The following is a 22,867-nucleotide window of genomic DNA, read 5'->3' on the forward strand; positions in this document are numbered from 1 at the left end:
TCATCCAACTTCCTGCCAATCTCATGAACACACAACGGAATGTAAAAATACTCGTAAACATGCAGAAATCAGGGTAAACAATCTGGGTCCAAGGAAATCACAGAACTCAGATCATACGTTTCTTTCGTAAGTATGAAGATAAAAGTTTCCAGCCACTTAACTACCATTCATACACATTAGTCACATCATGTTTATGAACACATATACGTGGAAGCGTTTCAATACAACCAGCAAAAATAATTTTCAGAGACACAGCAAAGACGGGGCACATCTGAGTGAAGATAACGAATCACTCAAATTCACAATAAACACCAGAAAAATAGGATTTTTGTTTGCCATTTCCCCGTAAAATTCTGGACTTCATTTTGCACCAGTGTAATTGCAGGAAATTTGTGTCCATGTTTCTTTATCCTGGGGATGGTGTAACTGTGACGAATGGATGTGTGTCCAGTCGCAGAGATTGAAAGAATGCTGTAAAAGAGCAAGGAAAGAGCAACACTCTTGCGCTAGAGTTTTCTCATTCTTTTGCGTGGGTTGTTTGTTCCATGCCCCGATTACAAAGGTTGAAGGGTGTGATTGCCACAGATTTCAACCCTACACACACTTACTGGTTTGTTCCCTCCCAAATAAGTGAAACCAGTGGATAACCAATCCAGGTCTCACTACGCATATCACTTCTGTTTTAGGGTGTTGGATACCACTCGGTATTCGCAGTGTTAAGTTGGTTAAATGTCTTTATTAACGACAAGGACAGTGGACATGTATACACAAAAGGATTCAAGCTGGGAGCAATCTCCATGCTTGCTTGTGCACACAGCTCTGTCCCAACACCAGACTGACCCTGAGAGGAGGGTCATGTGTTCTCTTACATCACTGCATGGATGATACAGTTACACATTAACATTCCAAGTATCAGACCCTTTTACCACAACTGGTACGAGAACCAGACTTGAAAAAGACGTACCATTATAGGATCTCCCAGAGCTGTAGGAAGCTGATTCCTAACATCATTGTCTAGATATTTTGCCAGCATCTGTAGGGAAAAACAATCTGCTGTGATTCACGTGACTTCAGAACAAGTGATACAAGTACCAAACGTCTTGATATTTTCTGCTGCTTCTGCGGGAAACCAGAGGGCTGGTGATAATTTGAACCATTTTTGAAATACGATTGCACACAATTACCATATTCACACGCTGTCACGAATAACATTGCACTGTAAGAGGAAACAAAAAGTGTTGATTTTGGATTATTTGTACAGATGCAGGTGTTATCTAACATTCCACATCTACCAGTTTACTGTGCTCACTCGGATAGATGCAATCTTTCAAATTTAGAATAAAACAGCTGGGATTCTATACAGCCTCTTTTTGTTTTATAATTGTGTACCCCCCCCCCCCCCCCCCGCATGCTTAAAAGCTGAACTAAGGAAGATGATTTGTGCATTAAAGGCAAATCATTAGCTGACCAACAGCACGTTAAATAAAACGATGGGCAAGAGGCACGTTCAAAATAAATTCTTGGAAAGAAAACTTGGGTTTTTTTAAAATCCTGAAATACCTCAAGTGTTTAAGAAAAAGAACTTGCATTTATGTTGCACCTTTCGCAACCTCAAAATCCGACCGTGCTTTCCCGACAATGCTGTTGAAGCGTAGCCATTGGTGTAATGTGAGATACAGGACAGCCAATTTGCACACAGCGAACACAATCCATTCAATATGTTTTAGTGATAGTGCTTAAAGGTAAAGAACTCCTCTTCTTTGAAGTGGTGGCTTGGAGTCTGCTACATCACAGTTATCTTGTAGGGGAGCAGCAGCCAAGCTGCACACAGCAAAATCCCTCAAACGACAAAGAGGTGAGTGACCTGATAGGGGAGGGATTCAGTGGCTAGATCACCAGGGAGAAATCCCCAGCCTTTCACAGAAACGTCTGTGTTGTGTACACAGGAATGTCTGTATTCATGGAATCATAGCATTTACAGTGCATTCGGCCCATCGAGTCTTCAGCGGCTCCTGGAAAGAGCACCCCAATTAATCCCACACCTCCACCCTATCCCCATAAATCAGTAACTCCATCTAACCCAAGGGCAATTTAGCATGGCCAATCCACCTAACTGTCATAATATACACCAGTATATCATGGTGCAGACACACACTGATGGACACACAGTGGGACCAATCAACACACACAACACCGCAGCCAATCATCAGTGAGAGCACACGCACTATAAAGACAGGGGGCATCAGAGTACCCGCTCACTCGAGTTGCAGCTAGCGAGGAGGACAGAGGTCACAGCCTGCAACACAGGCATTTACCATGTGCTGAGTGCATAGACTGGTTAGGACAAGACAAAGGTCTTTAGTTAAAGCTAGTATCATATTAACCCACAGTCTGAGTATGTTTAAACAGTTAATGATTCAATAAAATAGTGTTGCACTATTTCAAGTGTTGGTGACCTGTATGTGATCCAGAACACCCAACACATCACCACCCTGCACATCTTTGGACTGTGTTGTGTGCAGTGACTGGTGTTTTTTTAAAAACAGCTTTACTAATGCTTCTGTGAATCTCGCAGGAAAATCCCTTGCAGCATTTAACAAGCCAGTATGCTGCTGTGGTCTCCAGACTGAACAGAGCTGAGAAACTTTCCACTGGCCGGACGGTTGGTCGGTAACCCGAGGGCATCAGACTTAAGGAAATATCTGGAGTTTGGTGGGGAAGAGATGATCAGGAACGCACTGGCTGTGGTAGACATAGATCCATTAGTAACTTTCAAAACGGAATGAAAGGGGAAGAGGATCACTGTCCCCATGCCTTCTACCAGCTGGAGGGAAAAGGGCAGATGTATTGGGAACATCACCACTTGTGAGCTCCCCTCCTCGCCAAACACCATCATGACTTGGAAATATATCGCCGTCCCTTCACTGTCGCTGGGTCAAGGTTCTGGAACTCCCTCCCGAACAGCACTGTGGGTGTACCTACACCACATGGACTTCAGCGGTACAAGAAGGTAGCTCAGCAACACCTGGTCAAGGGCAATTAATGTTCGTTTAGCCAATGACGGCCACATCCCGTGAACAAATAAACCAATTAAAGATCGGCACTAATTGGATAGAACGGGCAGGCTGGGCTGAATGGTCTCCTTCTGTGCCAAATAATTATAACGCAAGACTCTCTCCTTGGAGATTCACTCGTGCTATTCAGATAGACTCGATAACTAGTTAACATATGATTGGAAACAGGAGGTGAAAAGGAAGAAGTTAAAACTACAATTTCTAATCATCACAGAAATCAAGCTTACCTCATCAAACGTAGTGTAGAGTGTTGTGGACTGTAGCAAAACAAAATAAAAATTACGAAATTCAAAACAAGGGAGCCAATCTTTCTGCTTGCATGAATTTCAGACTGCATCCTAGCTGGATGTCAATTAATACAGCAGCTTCTCCGGGGTAAACTAGGGGTGAGCTTATATTTTAAATTCTGCTTCTTTTACCTGACCCCTGTTCTTTAGATGCTTCCATGGGGGAACTGATGACTGGCTGGAGCCATGCTGCAGTGGGAGTGCCTCCGGAATAGGAGCAATGGTCTGTGTTTACTCCTTTCCAGGTTTTCACAGATCTCTCTCCTTCAAGACCAGATTGACTTGGACGTAGGTGACTGTCAAAGAAAAGCTGCTCCCATTAGCTGATGGCACAATGTCGAGGCGACCCAGATTGAAGCATTTGGGAGAGAAATGATTGGTAATGACCTGGGGCTTGCTGCCCGCAAGGGTAATGGAAGCAGAGATGATGATCGATTTCAAAAGAAACTGAGTGGGCGCTTGAGGGAAATAAACAAACAGGGCTACAGGGACAGAGTGGGGGAATGAGACCGACAGGATGGCCGTACAGAGACAGCATGCACTCGATGGGCTGAATGTCCACCTCTTGCACCGAGATGACTCTTTGACTTTACAGATGAGGAACTCAGGACTCGTACAACCAGAGGTGGAAACGGTTCCTTTCCCCCCCCACCTCGAGAGGAAAAAATCGCCACAAGACCGGGACTTAATATTGCAGTCAGTCTGCGCAGTTGATTTTGGGCGGTAACAACCAATTTGTAACCCATTCAGGCCTCAGTTTATTCGCTCACAGGGAGACACTGTGGCGGTGAAACCAGACAAGGTCAGGAATGCAAAATGAGCAAAGTAGTTTTTGCTTTCTAATCAAGGGCACACCGATTTAAATCAATGGAACAGAATATGAGACACGGTAAATAATACCCAGCCTCTGTGATGTTCTTGGTTTTAAATAGCCTCCCATGTCCAGCAGGTTGGCATTATTATACCAGTAAATTGCCAAGACTTTACAAGGTTTAAAGAAAAAGATGCATTTTTTTTTGGGGGGGGGGGAATGCCAAATTTGTGGTATTGCATTCTGAAGCTTGCTGAAGAGATTGAAAAGTGGGAGATAGTTTAATGATTGTTGTGGGTGCAGGGGGCATACATCCCATCACCAGATCTCTGCTGATTTCAGCAGTGCATTTTGAAGATTTAGCACAGTGTAAAGGATCTGAACTCAGTATAATGTCGCCCTTACACCAATTTCAATGGGTATAACACGAGGTGGGACCGATTCAGGGCGCTCCTTTGTCATGCTGAAGAAAGAACCACCTTTATAAAGCACCTCACATCCTGAGGAATTCCCAAAGCATGTCGGAACCAATGGATTAGCCTTGGAAGTGCTCTTATTTGTGTAGACGCACAGGTTAGGACTGTCTTGAGGCAAGCCGATTGCCCCCTCAGGTGTGAATGTACTTACCTCTGCGGTCAGCAGTCTGCTGGGACAGTTATTAACTGCAGTAAAATATTTGCGGAGTCCCATCTCCAGTTGTGGTAGTAGCAGTATTGTACAGTCCGCATACCTGTGGATACAAGATTCACATCACCTTGCCTGGAAAAAAGTTTCAGCAGCGTAACATTTCGACAATCAAGGGAACGTCGAGTGTTAGTGAGATCTGACGTCTGATATCAAAAGGTTGCTGGACTGGAATTTTACGCTGTTTTCAATTGTACTTTTAAAAATTAATAATATAAGAGGGAGGTTATGATGGAGCTGTATAAACACTTGTTAGGCCCGAGCTAGAGTACGATCTTCAATTCTGGTTGCCATACTATAGGAAGGATGTGATTGCAACTAAAAAGGGTGCAGAGGCTGAGGTTGTTCTCCTTCGAGCAGAGAAGATCGAATGGGCAGCGCGGCAGCACAGTGGTTAGCACAGTTGCTTCACAGCTCCAGGGTCCCAGGTTCGATTCCCGGCTTGGGTCACTGTCTGTGCGGAGTCTGCACGTTCTCCCCGTGCCTGCGTGGGTTTCCTCCGGGTGCTCCGGTTTCCTCCCACAGTCCAAAGATGTGCGGGTTAGGTGGATCGGCCATGATAAATTACCCTTAGTGTCCAAATAGGTTAAGTGGGGGTTACTGCATTATAGGGATAGGGTAGATACGTGGGCTTGAGTAGGGTGCTTTTTGTAAGGGCCGGTGCAGACTCGATGGGCCAAATGGCCTCCTTCTGCATTGTAAATTCTATGCCTCTATGACATGATCGAGGTGTACAAAATTACGAAGAACATCGAAAGGAAGAAACTTTTCCCTAGTGGAGGGGTCAAAAACCAGAGGGCATAGATTTACAGTAATGGGCAGGAGATTTAAAGATAACTCCCCTGATTTTCTTTGAAATAGTGACATGGGATTTTTTTCCAACTACCCGAGGGGCCAGATGGGCCTCGGTTTCACATCTCATCCAAGGGATGGCACCTCTGACAGTGACATTGTTTTTTAATAAAACGTCCCTTTGAGACACAATCCTCCAACACAAGCAATGCCACAGCAGACCAAATATTTTTATCTTACCGCTGATTTTTATACACCGTAAGTGCCTCTCTCCAGTAAGGCAGCATGATCTCCAGCACAAAATCAGATTTCCCAATGAACTCCTCTGCTACCGCAATAGCCTCTTTATTAATATCTGTTTTTAAAAAAATCACACTAACGTCATACGTGGAGTGGCATAATCTCAGGTGCACAATTTGTTTGTCATTAGGTCCCCCCGTGTCGGCAGCTAATTCTATTCTTCCTCTGGTTGGATGCCACAATGTTAATAAAAAGATAACGCTTCTCCCGTGACTGGAGGGGCGTAACATCAAAATTTGGTGACCGTCAGTTTAGGAGAGCGTAAATAAGAGGTTTATTTATTTATTTGTTTAAAACGTTTCCAATTAAAGGGCAGTTCAGTGTGGCCAATCCACCTACCCTGCACATCTTTGGGTTGTGGGGGTGAGACCCACGCAGTCACAGGGAGAATGTGCAAACTCCACATGGACGGTGACCCAGGGCCGGGATCGAATCCGGATCCTCGGCGCCGTGAGGCAGCAGTAATAACCAATGCCACACCGTGCCGCTCCCGTAAGATTTTTTATTTATTTTTTAAACCTGCAAGGTGTTACGATCTTGAATGCATTGCTTTGAAAGGGTGGTCAAAACAGATTCAATATTAGGTCTTAAAGGGAAATTATGTATAGGTTTGAAAAGGAATAATTTATTGAGTTATGGTCAAAAATAGGAAAATTGGCACTAATGGGATACCTCTTTTAAGGAGCTGGAAGACGTACAATGGGCCAAACAGCTGCCTAAAGTGCTGCAAGTTTCAACAAATAATCAAAAGTTACTAATCTGAAGGTACTGAGGCAGAGTGTAGCAGCAGGGATCAGCTAACTGGGATCGTCGGGGGAACTCTGAGCGGAGAGCTTTGTAGCTCAAAATGGCCCTCTCCTTAACTAGCTGAGACAGTAAGAGCTCTACAATTAATTTCCAGCTTCATTTCGCGAGGCTCACCAGGGAATACAGCAAGTTCCTCCAGCTGTGTCAATCTGAAATAAGGTCGATGGACAAGTGTGAGATTTCTCTGAGGCAGGGCACCTTTCAGTATCTGCCCTAGTCCAGCTGTTAGTAACAGCAGCATGGAGGTGTACCTAGAGATAATTACATACATAACAATGAAACACAAGACTGTTTTCTTTTAACAGAATGGGTAACCTGCTTCCACAAAACCTTGGGCCACCGGAAACCAAAGATGCTGGGAATGCAGAGTGGCTTCGTCAGCATTTGAAAGGAGAAAACAGACAAACATCGGACACATAAAAACGCTGGGAACACGCAGCAGGTCAGGCCAGATCTGCGCAGAGAGAAACAAAGTTAACGTTTCGGGTCAATGAACTTTCCATCGGAACTGGACGAAGTTAGAGATTCAACAGTTTGTAAGGAAATAGCATGGCAGGATGAAAGGTGGAGGGCAATAGATTACGTAACAAAAGGGATGATGGTGAAAAGCAAAAGGAGACAACAGAGTTTATCAAAAGATTATCCTCAAAATAGATTGTGGAATCATCTTGTCCATTGGGCTTGTTTGGAAAAGATATTATTAGCGTTATACATCAATATTTCTGGAATATTACAGGAATTAATCTTAGTACAATAATACAGTAATGCACTGGTCATATAATGCAGTATATGTTTAGTGTTACACAATGTTACTGCCATAGGTCGATATCATATTAATAGCTGTGGTACAGCAATATTGTGTTCTGATGCACCATAGGTCCATAGTTTGCATTAGGGATAATGAGGAGGCTACAATGTTCCTTTGCCACTGACAGCAAAATCCAAACCAATAGTACAAGAATCTATAGTTTTCTAATGCTGTACTACATTGGTGTATTGCTGCAGACTCTCAGATGTAGGGATTCATACTGGAACTTCCTCCCCAACAGCACAGTGGGAGTATCTACACGACACAGACCGCAGCAGTTGAAGAAAGACAATCAGGGATGGCCAATATGCTAAGTCCCCACTTAAAAGTCGCTTTATTTCACTTTAATGTTGCGAACAGAGTCAAGATGGTGCGCTCGCTGAACGTCGCAACGTTCATACTAGTGTCGCTATGGGCAGACCTGTACGTAGTGCTAGGTGGACAAATCGCTGCCAGCTTGGAGCAAGTGTCAGTGAGAGGCGTTAGCGCGAGTTGAAGGCAACAGAGGCTTTTGTTGAATACTGGACTTCATAGCGTTGTAGAGAAACACCACACCTACTGGGCTGGAGTGGAATCATGGACTGTTCACTTTAGTGCAGTAGCACAGGTACAGCTCCTCACTCTGCAATCCTCTTTCTGGAGACCCAGGTCCGCTTCCTGTGCAATTTTGCATCAGGCGAGGCAGAGGCCATTTTAAGTCTGCGAGGAGGCATTTGCTGCACGTTACCATGCTGTCCTTGGCTCAGGGTTTTTAAAATGTTTTGGTGTCAATGTTGACTCAAACAAATAGAACCATTGAATCCTTACCGTGCGGAAGGAGGCCATTCAGCCCATCGAGTCTGCACCAACCCTCTGAAAGAGCACCCCGTCTAGGTCCATTCCCCAAAACTGTCCTCATAACCCCACCTAACCTGCACATCCCTGGACACTCGGGGGGCAATTTTATCATGGCCAATCTATCTAACCTTCACATCTTTGGACTGTGTGGGGAAACCCACGGGGAGAACGTGCAAACTCCACATTGACAGTCACCCGAGGCCAGAAATGAAGCAGGGACACTGGTGCTGCAAAACAGCAGTGCTATCCACTGTGCCGCCCATAACAGAACATAGAACATTACAGCGCAGTACAGGCCCTTGGCCCTCGATGTTGCACCGACCTGTGAAACTACTCTAAAGCCCATCTACACTATTCCCTTATTGTCCATATGTCTATCCAATGACCATTTAAATACCCTTAATGTTGCAGAGTCCACTACTGTTGCAGGCAGGGCGTTCCACGCCCTTACAACTCTCTGAGTAAAGAACCTACCTCTGACATCTGTCCTATATCTAGCTCCCCTCAATTTAAAGCTATGTCCCCTCGTGCTAGACATCACCATCCGAGGAAAAAGGCTCTCACTGTCCACCCTATCTAATCCTCTGATCATCTTGTATGCCTCAATTAAGTTACCTCTGAACCTTCTTCTCTCTAACGAAAACAGCCTCAAGTCCCTCAGCCATCCCTCATAAGATCTTCCTTCCATACCAGGCAACATTCTAGTAAATCTCCTCTGCACCCTTTCCAATGCTTCCACATCCTTCCTATAATGCGGCGACCAGAATTGCACGCAATACTCCAAATGCGGCAGCACCAGAGTTTTGTACAGCTGCAACATGACCTCATGGCTCCGAAACGCAATCCCTCTACCAATAAAAACCAACACACCGTACGCCTTCTTAACAACCCTCTCAACCTGGGTGGCAACTTTCAGGGGTCTATGTACATGGACACCGAGATCTCTCTGCTCATCCATCCTACCAAGAATCTTACCATTAGCCCAGTACTCTGTCTTCCTGTTATTCCTTCCAAAATGAATCACCTCACACTTTTCTGCATTAAACTCCATTTGCCACCTCTCAGCCCAGCTCTTGCAGCTTATCTATGTCCCTCTGTAACTTGTAACATCCTTCCGCACTGTCCACAACGCCACCGACTTTAGTGTCATCTGCAAATTTACTCACCCATCCTTCTACGCCCTCCTCCAGGTCATTTATAAAAATGACAAACAGCAGTGGCCCCAAAACAGATCCTTGTGGTACACCACTAGTAACTGGACTCCAGGCTGAACATTTCCCATCAACCACCACCCTTTGTCTTCTTCCAGCTAGCCAATTTCTGATCCAAACTGCTAAATCACCCTGAATCCCATGCCTCCGTATTTTCTGCAATAGCCTACCGTGGGGAACCTTATCAAATGCTTTACTGAAATCCATATACACCTCATCAACTGCTTTACCCTCGTCCATCTGTTTGGTCACCTTCTCAAAGAACTCAATAAGGTTTGTGAGGCACGACCTACCCTTCACAAAACCGTGTTGACTATCTCTAAAATCAAATTATTCCTTTCCAGATGATTATACATCCTATCTCTCATAAACCTTCCCAAGACTTTGCCCACAAGCAGAAGTAAGGCTCACTGGTCTATAGTTACCGGGGTTGTCTCTACCCCCCTTCTTGAACAAGGGGACAACATTTGCCTATCCTCCAGTCTTCTGGCACTATTTCTGTAGACAATGATGACATAAAGATCAAAGCCAAAGGCTCAGCAATCTCCTCCCGAGCCTCCCAGAGATTCCTAGGATAAATCCCATCCGGCCCAGGGGACTTATCTATTTTAACACTTTCCAGAATTGCAAACACCTCCTCCTTATGAACCTCAAGCCTTTCTAGTCTAGTAGCCTGTATCTCAGTATCCTCCTCGGCAACATTGTCTTTTTCCTGAGCGAATACTGACGAAAAATATTCATTTATCACCTCTCCTATCTCTTCGGACTCCACGCACAACTTCCCACTACTGTCCTTGACTGGCCCTACTCTTACCCTAGTCATTCTTTTATTCCCGACATATCTATAGAAAGCTTTAGGGTTATCCTTGATCCTACCTGCCAAAGACTTCTCATGTCCCCTCCTGGCTCTTCTTAGCTCTCTCTTTAGGTCCTTCCTAGCTAACTTGTAACTCTCGAGTGCCCTAACTGAACCTTCACGTCTCATCTTTACATAATCCTCTTTCATCCTCTTGACAAGTGATTCAACTACTTTAGTAAATCACGGTTCCCTCGCTCGACCACTTCCTCCCTGCCTGACAGGTACATACTTATCAAGGACATGTAGTAGCTGTTCCTTGAACAAGCTCCACATTTCAATTGTGCCCATCCCCTGCAGTTTCCCTCCCTATCCGATGCATCCTAAGTCTTGCCTCATCGCATCATAATTGCCTTTCCCCAGATATAACTCTTGCCCTGCAGTAAATACCGAGCCCTTTCCATCACTAAAGTAAACGTAATCGAATTGTGGTCACGATCACCAAAGTGCTCACCGACCTCCAAATCTAACACCTGTCCTGGTTCATTACCCAGTACCAAATCCAATATGGCCTCGCCTCTCGTTGGCCTATCCACAAACTGTCAGGAAACCCTCCTGCACACATTGGACAAAAACGGACCCATCTAAAGTACTCGAACTATAGCGTTTCCAGTCAATATTTGGAAAGTTAAAGTCCCCCATAACAACTACCCTATTACTTTCGCTCCTATCCAGAATCATCTTTGCAATCCTTTCCTCTACATCTCTGGAACTTTTCAGAGGCCTTTAGAAAACTCCTAACAGAGTGACCTCTCATTTCCTGTTTCTAACCTCAGCCCATACTACCTCAGTAGACGAGTCCTCATCAAACGTTCTTTCTGCCACCGTAATACTGTCCTTGACTAACACTGTCACCCCTCCACCTCTTTTACCATCTTCCCTGAGCTTACTGAAATATCTAAACCCCGGCACCTGCAACAACCATTCCTGTCCCTGCTCTATCCATGTCTCCAAAATGGCCACAACATCGAAGTCCCAGGTACCAACCCATGCCGCAAGGTCACCCACCTTATTCCGGATGCTCCTGGCATTGAAGTAGACACACTTTAAACCACCTTCCTGCCTGCCGGTACATTCCTGCAACTTTGAAACCTTACTCATGTGCTCACTACTCTCAACCTCTTGTATACTGGAGCTACAATTCAGGTTCCCAACCCCCTGCTGAACAAGTTTAAACGCTCCCGAAGAGCAATCGCAAATTTCCCCCCAGGATATTGGTACCCCTCTGGTCCAGGAGTAGACCATCCCGTTTGTAGAGGTCCTACCGACCCCAGAATGAGCCCCAATTATCCAGGTATCTGAAACCCTCCCTCCTGCACCATCCCTGTAGCCACGTGTTCAACTCCTCTTTCTCCCTATTCCTCGTCTCGCTAGCATGTCATAGATATCATAGAATTTACAGTGCAGAAGGAGGCCATTCGGCCCATCGAGTCTGCACCGGCTCTTGGAAAGAGCACCCTACCCAAGGTTAACCCCTCCCTCCTAACCCAGTAACCCCACCCAACACTAAGGGCAATTTTGGACACTAAGGGCAATTTATCAAGGCCAATCCACCTAACCTGCACATCTTTGGACTGTGGGAGGAAACCGGAGCACCCGGAGGAAACCCACGCACACACGGGAGGATGTGCAGACTCCGCACAGACAGTGTCCCAAGCCGGAATCGAACCTGGGACCCTGGAGCTGTGAAGCAATTGTGCTATCCACAAGGCTACCGTGCTGCCCCACAAGGCTACCGTGCTGCCCCAGCAGATATGTAACAACCCAGAGATAATAACTCTTGTTTGTTCTAGATCCAAGTTTCCACCCTAGCTCCCTGAATTCCTGCCTTACATCCCTATCCTTTTTCCTACCTATGTCGTTGGTGCCTATGTGGACCACGACTTGGGGCTGCTCCCCCTCCCCCTTAAGGATCCCGGAAACACGATCCGAGACATCGCAGACCCTGGCACCTGGGAGGCAACACACCAACTGCGAGTCTCTCTCGTTCCCACAGAATCTCCTATCTATTCCCCTAACTATGGAGTCTCCAATGACTAATGCTCTACTCCTCTCCCCCATCCCTTCTGAGCAACAGGGACAGAAGCTGTGCCAGAGACCTGTACCCCATGGCTTACCCCGGGTAAGTCCCCCCCCTCCCAACAGTATCCAAAGCGGTATACTTGTTACTAAGGGGAACGACCACAGGGGATCCCTGTACTGACTGCTTCCTCCCAGCCCCTCTCACCGTCACCCATCTATCTTTATTATTCGGAGTAACTACATCCCTGAAGCTTCTATCTATGACCACCACTGCCTCCCGAATGATCCGAAGTTCATCCAGCTCCAGTTTCCTAACACGGTTTCTGAGGAGTTGGAGATGGGTGCACTTCCCACAGGTGAAATCAGCAGGGACACTGACGGCGTCCCTCACCTCAAACATTCTGCAGGATGAACATTGCACTGCCTTCCCTGCCATCCCCTCTAGATAAAACAAGAAAAAGGGAAGGAAGAGCTTACCTGATATTCACTTAACCCGTTAGGTTAGAGGAGGTGGAAGGGTGGGGGACACTGCAAGTGTAATGTCCCCCAAAGGATTTAATGTTTTATTTGAAAGTCCATGTTTTTGTAGCCATCTGAAGTAGTGATTCTGTTCCCCGGGTGCTTAGTTCACAAGAACCAGCTCGGAGATTTCCCCCCCCCGTTTTCTTTTATCAGTGTTTTAATTGGGTTGAAATTGGAATTATGCAAATATCAGGAACACGCAGTGGTCCTTAATGCTGAAAGGCCTTCCAGCTGAATTATAATGCAGTGGTTTACAGATGTGTTCCTTGCTGGCTTCGCTGGCTCCCACTCACTGATGGATCCCATTTAAAATCCTTGGTGTCATTTACATCTTCACCGTGGTCTCACCACCCCTGCTTCACATGTTTATGTCTGTGATTTCACCAGTCCTATGTCCCCTCCTGACACATTCCATTCAGCCAACACTAGACTTCTGCGATAAAAGCAAATTACTGCGGATGCTGGAATCTGAAACCAAAGAGAAACTGCTGGAAAATTTCAGCAGGTCTGGCAGCATCTGTAGGGAGAGAAAAGAGCTAACGTTTCTTCTGTAGGGAGAGAAAAGAGCTAACGTTTCGAGTCCGATGACTCTTTGTCAAAGCTAACAGACAGAGAAAGTGGGAAATATTTATACTGTGGAGTGAGAATGAAAGGTGAGTCATAGCCACAGAAACCCGGGGAAACCGGGTGCTAATGGCCACAGAAACCAAGGGGAAAGAGTGCTAATGGCAGTCCCCAGAGAGGACAAAAGATGTGAAAGGTCAAACAGCAGGGAAACTAACATCAGAGGATGGACTGTAGATGTGGGGGGAGGGGAAGGGGGAAGCAAGAGGAGAAAGGTGAAGGAAAGGGGGATAAGATTGGGGATGGGGGGGGGGGGGAATTAAATATATAAAGAAAGAAATGGTAAAAGACAGTTAAAATGAAATGAAAACAAATGGGTCGAGGTGGGGTAGAGCTGATCATCTGAAGTTGTTGAATTCGATGTTCAGGCCGGAAGGCTGTAGCGTGCCTAACCGGAAGATGAGATGTTGTTCTTCCAGTTTGCGTTGCGCTTCACTGGAACATTGCAGCAGGCCAAGAACAGACATGTGGGCATGGGAGCAGGGTCTTTTGTTAAAATGGCAAGCAACTAGGAAGGTCAGGGTCCTGAATGCGCACAGACCGAAGATTCTCAGCAAGGCGATCACCCAGTCTGCGTTTGGTCTCTCCGATATAGAGACCACATTGGGAGCAGTGAATGCAGTAGACCAAATTGGAAGAGTGCAAGTGAAACGCTGCTTAGCCTGGAATGAGTGTTTTGGGCCTGGGATGTTAAGCATGGAGAGGTAAAGGGGCAGGTGTTACACCGTCTGCAATTGCATGGGAAGGTGCCATGGGTGATGGGAGTGGTGTTGGGTACGGTGGAGGAGTGGACTAGATTGTCTCGGAGGGAACGGTCTCTGCAGAATGCTGTCAGAGGGAGTGAAGGGAAGATGTGTTTGGTGGTGGCAACACGCTGGAGTTGGCGAAAAAGGCAGAGGGTTACGGAGGCTGGTGGGATGAAATGTGAGAACGATGGGGACTCTATCCTTGTTCTGGGAGGGCGTGGAGGGAGCGAGGGTAGTGGCGCGGGAGATGGACCGCACACTGTTGAGGGCCCTGTCCACAACTGTAGGTGGGAAATCACGGTTGAAGAAGAAGGAACACATTTTTGAAGCACCATTTTGGAAAGTGGCATCATCGGAACAAATGCGACGGAGGCGAAGGAGTTGAGAGAAAGGGATGGAGTCCTTACAGGGTGTAGGGTGCGAAGAGCTGTAGTCCACATAGCTGTGGGAGTCAGTGGGCTTGTCGTGGATTCGTGGATAGACTATTGCCAGAAATGGAGACAGAAAGATCAAGGAAGGGAAGGGACGTGTCTGAGATGGACCAGGTGAAAGTGATGGAGGGGTGGTAACTGGTAGCGGAGTTGATGAATTTTTCCAGGTCCGGGCAAGAGCATGAAGCGTGAATAGTCACCAATGTAGCGGTAAAGGAGTTGTGGGAGGAGTCCAGATAGGCCTGGAACAAGGAATGTTCCACATAGCCCATAAAAAGGCAAGTGTAGCTAGGAATGCCTCCAACATTCTGCCTCCAAGTGGACTCCCCCCGCCGGGACAATTACCTGCCCTTGATCTTTTCATTGAGAACTGTCGACGGGACATTGGCCGTCTTAATTTTTCTGCCCTCCTCACCCATTCCAACCTCTCTCCTTCCGAACTTTCTGCTCTTCACTCCGTCAGGTCTAACCCTGACTTTGTCATCAAACCCGCCGACAAAGGGAGTGTTGTTGTCGTCTGGCGCACTGACCTCTACCTCGCAGAGGCTGAGCGCCAACTTGCAGATACTTCCTCTTACCTCCCCCTGGACCATGACCAGACCACTGAACATCAAGCCATTATTTCCCAACCCCGGACAGGCCCGCTTTTACCTACTTCCCAAAATCCACAAAAAGGACTGTCCCGGCAGGCCCATTTTGTCAGCATGCTCCTGCCCCACCGAACCTATTTCCTCTTATCTTGACTCTATCCTCACTCCTCTGGTCCATTCCCTCCCCACCTACATCCGGGATTCCTCTGATGCACTGAGTCATATTGCCAGCTTCCAGTGCGCGGGCCCTAACCGTAACCTATTCACCTTGGATGTGCAATCTCGCTACACCTCCATCCCACACCAGGGTGGCCTGAGAACTCTTTGCTTCTTTCTCGAAAAGAGATCCTGACAATTCCTATCCACCACCCTCCTCCGCCTGGCTGAACTCATTCTATCTCTTAACAACTTCTCCTTTAACTCATCTCACTTTCTCCAAATCACAGGTGTCGCAATGGGTACCCGCATGGGTCCTAGCCAGGCATGCCTTTTTATGGGGTATGTGGAACATTCCTTGTTCCAAGCCTATCCGGGACCCTCCCACAACTCCTTTACCGATACATTGATGACTAATTTGGTGCCGCTTCATGCTCCCGCCCGGACCTGGAAAAATTAATCAACTTCGCTTCCAGTTTCCACCCCTCCATCACTTTCACCTGGTCCATATCAGACACTTCCCTTCCCTTCCTTGATCTTTCTCCATTTCCAGCAATAGACTATCCACTAATATCCAGTACAAGCCCTTTGACTCCCACAGCTATGTGGACTACAGCTCTTCTCACCCGACATCCTGCAAGGACTCCATCCCTTTCTCTCAACTCCTTTGCCTCCGTCGCATTTGTTCCGATGATGCCACTTTCCAAAAAGCCTTCCGGCCTGAACATCAAATTCAATAACTTCAGATGATCAGCTCTACCCCACCTCGACCCATTTGTTTTCATTTCAGTTTAACTGTCTTTTACCATTTTTTTCTTTCTTTATGTATATTTAATTCCCCGCCCCCCCCCCCCCCCCCAATCTTATCCACCTTTCCTTCACCTTTCTCCTCTTTGCTTCCCCCTTCCCCTCCCCCACATCTACAGTTCATCCTCTGATGTTAGTTTCCCTGCTGTTTGACCTTTCACATCTTTTGTCCTCTCTGGGGACTGCCATTCGCACCCTTTCCCCTTGGTTTCTGTGGCCATTAGCACCCAGTTTCCCTGGGTTTCTGTGGCTATGACTCCTCTTTCATTCTCACTCCACAGTATAAATATTTCTCACTTTCTCTGTCTGTTAGCTTTGACAAAGGGTCACCTGGACTCGAAGCGTTAGCTCGTTTCTCTACAGATGCTGCCAGACCTGCTGAGATTTTCCAGCATTTTCTCTTTCGTACCAGACTTCTGCGATCTGTCCTTCCCATTGCCCATCTTCCAAAACCTTAAGACATACTCTTTGGAACTCCATCCCGAACCTCCAGGTTTAAGAACTTGCTCAAGGCCCATTGCTCTGGCCAAGTTTCCAGTTAATCCTCCTCAACCATCACACCCTCTAGTTGGCAAATACTGATTTGCGCCTTTCACTTACTCAGGAAATTCCCCCTACTTCCATCCTTGGATACAGCATTTAAACTGAACGATATTTCCTTTGCATTTTCATTAACAGACACTGCAAAATGTAAACATAAACAAAAGGAGAGTGGGGGGTCTGACTTTTGGAACCAAACACTTACATAGGAGGGATTTCTGCAGGAGCTGCGAATCCATGCCACAGGATGTTGCGGAGGTTTAAGCTTCGTGGTGACCCCAAGAACACACGCAAGATGTTCATCTGCATTTGGGGAATGAAGCCGACAGAATTAGTTTACTAGAACCTGACCTGATACATACATCACACAGAGCACCACTATCACGGGCACGATCATTCAACAGGTGTTTTTCAAATGTCTTTTCCGGGACCCACTTTTGCCAACCGGCTGACCTTTGTGACACACGCCACGTTTACATACCTCTAATGTGAAAGGGGAGTCTGCTTGGTCCTCACGATCTCACTCCATATTAGGTTCAGAGCAGGAGAGGACAATGCGCATATCAGGTGCCGACTTCAGCCAGTTCCTTTGGGCCGTCTTCACCTTTGTGAGAATGGAAAATCCAACCTCGTCATGAAGGACAATAGCAACAAAATGCTTGTTTTACTCAGCACTGGATACTCCTGGGTGGTGCAACTTCAGAATGCTGACAGCCTCATGAGCTTATCATAGAAAGCCCACACCCCTAATCTTTTTAGCAAGTTAGCATGGCCAATCCACCTACCCTGCACATCTTAGGGTGGAAACCAGAGCACCCGGAGGAAACCCACGCAGACACGGGGCGAACATGTAGACTCCGCACAGACAGTGACCCAAGCCGGGAATCGAACCTGGGGCCCTGGAGCTGTGAAGCAACAGTGCTAACTACTGTGCTGCCCAAATTGTGTGTTTTCATGTGCTATCATAGGTCAGGTACAGCAGCATAGTCTTTTCATTTGGAGTCAGCTGTAAGTTAATAACGGACTCTGGGGTCTCCAACCTCAAAAGGATTTTTTCACCCACCTCTTTCAAAACCGGAAACTTCTCTCATTTGCCAGTAAAACCTGCATATAACACATATGGACTTTGCATCCTTACTTGCACTGGCACAATTGGCAAAACCATACCGCCCAAGAAATCATCTTTATTCTGCTTTGTTCCAGAGTTAAGTTTCTTCTTTGAAGGCTTCTTTCCAAAGGCCATGGAGCTCTGTACAGACCTTCCCTGGTCTCTCCTGCGCAGCTCTCACCAGCAGATTCAGTTGAGAGATCCTGGCTGGTAGGTATGCTGTCTGTGTGTGTGTGTGTGTGTGTGTGTGTGTGTGTGTCTCCCAGGAGTATCCAGTGCTGAGTAAAACAAGCATTTTGTTGCTATTGTACTTCACGATGAGGTTGGAATTTCCGTTCTCACAAAGGTGAAGACGCACAAAGGGACTGGCTGAGGTCTGCACTTGATATGCGCATTGTCCTCTCCTTCTGTGAACCTGATAAGGAGCGTGATCACGAGGACCAAGCAGGCTCCCCTCTTGCATTAAAGGCCATTTCTTACTTGCATGAAAATGATTTGTCTCCAGTCCTCTTGCCTGGCTTGCCAGCAGCTAGAAAATGGAAAAAACACGTCCATAGAGGATGCTTGGCATCAAGTGTACATGTAGGTCAGGTGACCTGATCACTGCTGCCGCCGATGGCCAGGAGACTGCACACAGCCTCATTTCCTTTTAATTTAAAAAGGTGGCAGCGGCTGCCGTTGTCAATAGAAACACTGGTAGCAGCCATTTGACACTTTTCCCATGATCGAGACCACCGTAACAGATCACTCCGTGACCTCCTGACACCCACCCTCAACCTATCCGCGGGTCATGACCTGCACTTTGAAAGAACCCCCGAGTCAGGCACATTTAATACCGGAAACATAACAAAATATTAGCAGTATTCTGCTTGAAATAAAAGAACAAGAGAAACATTATATAAATCACCAAGAATATAAAACTAAAACTAAAATTCTTACCACGCTCTGCCCAAACAGAGAAGCTAGCTCTTGTGAGGCCAATAGATCTCTCAGGAGAAAAGGACATTCTTTGCCAATCATGAGGAAAACCTAATGTATAGAAAAATCACTTGGATATCAATGTTCACGGTTAGAATGGGTACTTGGCAGGAATTTAAGTCCCTTTGACCCAAACAGCGACTGACCATGCTGATATTTATGCACCCTTAGAACTCTGGTGATCCCAAGCAATATTGTGTATCAACTCAAGACTCCTACATTCAACTCTCACACCTCCTCAAAGGATAACAGGAATTCAAGTCACATTTTCACACAATGTTCCCAATCTCATGCCGGGTACCAGTGAATAACAGAAACTGCGATGGAAGGAATGCAAAGCTGACTTTTTGAACCAAATGCTTATCTTGGAAGGATTTCTGGAGTCTGGGAATCCCAGATTTTGATCATACATAGAAACATAGAACATTCAGTGCAGAAGGAGGCCATTGGCCCATCGAGTCTGCACCGACCGACTTAAGCCCTCACTTCCACCCTATCCCCGTAACCCAATAACCCCTCCTAACGTTTTTGGTCACTAAGGGCAATTTATCATGGCCAATCCACCTAACCTGCATGTCTTTGGACTGTGGGAGGAAACCGGAGCACCCGGAGGAAACCCACGCAGACCACGGGGAGAAGGTGCAGACTCCGCACAGACAGGTGACCCAGCAGGGAATCGAACATGGGACTCTGGCGCTGTGAAGACACAGAGCTATCCACTTGTGCTACCGTGCTGCCCTCAACATCATTGGCTGTGGCCCCCCCTCCCCCCAACACACACCCATCATGAAAACGGACATTCCCTCATCACCGTCTTAAGTGAATTATGGATTCCCCTAGGATTCAATGGTAAAGCAGGGGGAGCCGGTGGCAGGTCCGTTTGGACATTTCTTGCCTGGAAAAACCAATGCACAAATTGAAATACTGGACTGTACATGTGCAGCACCTGGCATTCCTAGCTGGAATGACTTGCAAAACAAAATAAATCATTAAATATAACGCAAAAACTATATCAATCAGTTTAGATAACACTAAATCACACAAAGAAGCTCCAAGTAGCATAGCTGCTGCGCCTCATCCACAGCATTCCGGACACTCAGCTCAGCATTTTGCTTGCTTTCCTTTCCCATTCTGTCTGTCTCCCTCCAGAGCTCGGACCCGGTCTTTAAACCCAACTTGGATGTGACCTCCCTGCAATATTTCAGGAATAGCTGAATTGGATTCTGAAATAATGTTCACTATTGGCACAAGCTTGGGGACATGGATTCAAACTTACATGAGAAGAGGTGAAGAGATGCACGCAAGTGATAAATATGTGGAGTAATAAATATGGGAGAGAAAGATATATTTGTATTCATGTGTAAACGTTCTGGCATTTTTTTTTTAAAAACCTCCTTTATAGGACCTGGGTTTCACTGGGTAGGCCAGCATTTTCATTGCCCATCCCTAATTACCCTTGAGAAAGTAGCGGTGAGCTGCCTTCTTGAATCACTGCAGGTGTAGGTACACTCAGCGCTGTTAGGGAGGGCATTGCCGGATTTTGACTCAGCGACTGAAGGAACGGTGATATATTTCCAAGTCAGGATGGAAAGGAACATGCAGATGGCGGTGTCTCCAGACAACTGCTCCCTGTCCTTCTCGGTGATTGGGGTCACAGGTTTGGAAAGGTATTGCTGAAGGAGCCTTGGTGATGGGGCGGGGGGGGGGGGGGGAGTGCATGTCGGAGGTGGTGGTGGATGGTGTGCCAATCAAGTGGACTGCTGAGTGCAGGATGGCTTGCAGCTCGAGTGTTGTTGGAGCTACACCCATCCAGGCAAGCGGAGAACATTCCATCACACTCCGGATTTGTTTCTTGTCGATGACGGACAGGTTCTGGGGCGTCAGGAGAGAAGTCTTATCGATGGGTAAGGTATTGGAAATAAATTAGGACAAAAGCTTTGATCTTTGGAACTGCTGCAATGGGTGGAGTTGGTCGTTCCAACCTCCATGCATTCCTATATTACTCAAGGAAAATTGAACAGAAAGAGGGAGGGTGGAGTAAGCTTACGTATATCTAGCAATGCATCATCACAGAACTGAATCACAGATTCAATTATCATGGATAGTTGTGGTCTCAAGAGATTACTTCACTTCTTTATACAACTGCGAATGAACAACTTAGTATAGTTCTTAAAACTGACCATATCTCTGCCCCTCTTGCGTTTTTACTTTCCCAAGCAGTCAGTGCTGCACAGGCACTCTCCCTCTCTCCATCTCACACTTTCACCAGTAATGATTCGAACAAAAAGTAAGTGCGGTCATCTCTCAACGTGAGCAGCACAGACAACCTACTAAAAAATAAATTTGCAAGTCGTTCTTGTACTTACATCACCCAAAGTCCGCTCCAAACAAGCTGTTAGTTTCATCAGGCTGAGAGCTATGGAGGTGTGTAATGAACTCTCGATGGCTTCAAACACTTCAACAAACAGCTAAAACCAAGCAAAAACACATGGGAGTTTTCTGGAGCTGTTCTTTTTTAATTTGAATTGTCAGTGTGTCACTTTGAAGCAGTACATACATGAAATATCAAAGGATGTAAAGAAGGCTGGGGGCTGGATTCTCCCATTTTGAGGCTATGTCCCCACACCGGCGTGGGAACGGTGGCATTTTACGACCAAAAATTCTGTGTAAAACGGCCACCGATCCTCCGTTTGGCGGGGCGCTGGCAGCAGAGCAGCGTAGAGCACCCGGCTCCAGCTGCCGATACGGCCCGGAGAATTGCCAGGTCGGTGGCCGCGCATGCAAATGGTGGCGGCCTGCAGCGGCCCTGCCGTGCAACATGGCGCCAGCCCTCGCGGACCCAGACTACAAAATAGTGCCCCCGCTTTGGCCGGCTCGCAAGCCCCGGACCACTCCCCAACAGTGCCCCCAGCCCCTGCCAAAGTCCCGCCTGCCCGCGGGATCGGCCCTCCCCCGATGATGGTGACGCTGGACTGAGTCCGCAGCCGCCACGCCGCATTCCAGAGGGATGATAGCACACCCGACCGACGCCATCAGGAACTCATCCGGTCGCGGACAGAGCATTGGGGGGGGGGGGGGGGATGGGCCTCAGGCAATGTCCTGAGGCTGGCGGTACGGCGTACTCGGCAGGGAGCGGAGCATCGTGAAAGTGGCACCTCCCCGATTTGGTTGGAAACAGGGATTCTCCGGCCGATTGCCGAACGCGATTTCGGCGTCGGCGACCGGAGAATCCCACCCTGTGTGTCCATTATCATTGAAACAGGGGAAGGTTAATAGGGACAGCGTGTCTGTGAGAGCTGATCAATAAAAGAGTCAGGTGCTCGATGCATGCACTTTTAATAGTAAACAGGTTGGATTTAAAAGTTGCACAGGAAATAGGTAGAGATTTGGCTTTTCAGCTGTTAAATTTAAAAGGGGAGTTCAGAAGGGACTTTTAGAACTTGGGAACAATGCAAGGTTATTACATTTTATTGACTCAAAAGTGGAGGGATTAGGAAAACAAAGTTTCTTATATTTTGGAAAAGTTAAATTCAAATGGTAAGCTGGCGACAAAGGGCTTGGAGTTGAAAGGGGAAAAGGATATTTTTTTAATATAAATTTAGAGTACCCAATTCATTTTCTCCAATTAAGGGGCAATTTAGCGTGGCCAATCTACCTACCCTGCACATCTTTGGGTTGTGGGGGGTGAAACCCACGCAGACACGGGGAGAATGTGCAAACTCCACACGGACAGTGACCCAGAGCCAGGATCGAACCTAGGACCTCAGCGCTGTGAGGCAGCAGTGCTAACCACAGCACCACCGTGCTGCCCCAGGGGAATAGGATATTTAAGAAAAGATTTTGGACTCAATTTAATGGGGGAAAAAAAGAGTCGTG

At 46.8% G+C, this 22,867-nt stretch overlaps 1 protein-coding gene across 1 annotated transcript in view; it reads right to left on the reverse strand.

The window, feature by feature from the left end:
* Positions 1-22,867, reverse strand: part of LOC140427639 (endoplasmic reticulum membrane-associated RNA degradation protein-like) — a 52,803-nt gene that overhangs the window by 22,733 nt on the left and 7,203 nt on the right. The window contains exons 4-11 of the mRNA XM_072513076.1: positions 21,358-21,459; positions 18,953-19,042; positions 17,111-17,208; positions 6,870-7,006; positions 5,889-6,003; positions 4,800-4,902; positions 3,302-3,331; positions 965-1,033 (exon numbers count right to left, since the gene is read on the reverse strand). Coding sequence (XP_072369177.1) covers positions 965-1,033; positions 3,302-3,331; positions 4,800-4,902; positions 5,889-6,003; positions 6,870-7,006; positions 17,111-17,208; positions 18,953-19,042; positions 21,358-21,459 — 744 coding nt within the window. The remainder of the gene's footprint in view (positions 1-964; positions 1,034-3,301; positions 3,332-4,799; positions 4,903-5,888; positions 6,004-6,869; positions 7,007-17,110; positions 17,209-18,952; positions 19,043-21,357; positions 21,460-22,867) is intronic.

Source organism: Scyliorhinus torazame, chromosome 1 (genome assembly GCF_047496885.1).
Source record: "Scyliorhinus torazame isolate Kashiwa2021f chromosome 1, sScyTor2.1, whole genome shotgun sequence".
NCBI classification, from domain to species: Eukaryota; Metazoa; Chordata; class Chondrichthyes; order Carcharhiniformes; family Scyliorhinidae; genus Scyliorhinus; species Scyliorhinus torazame.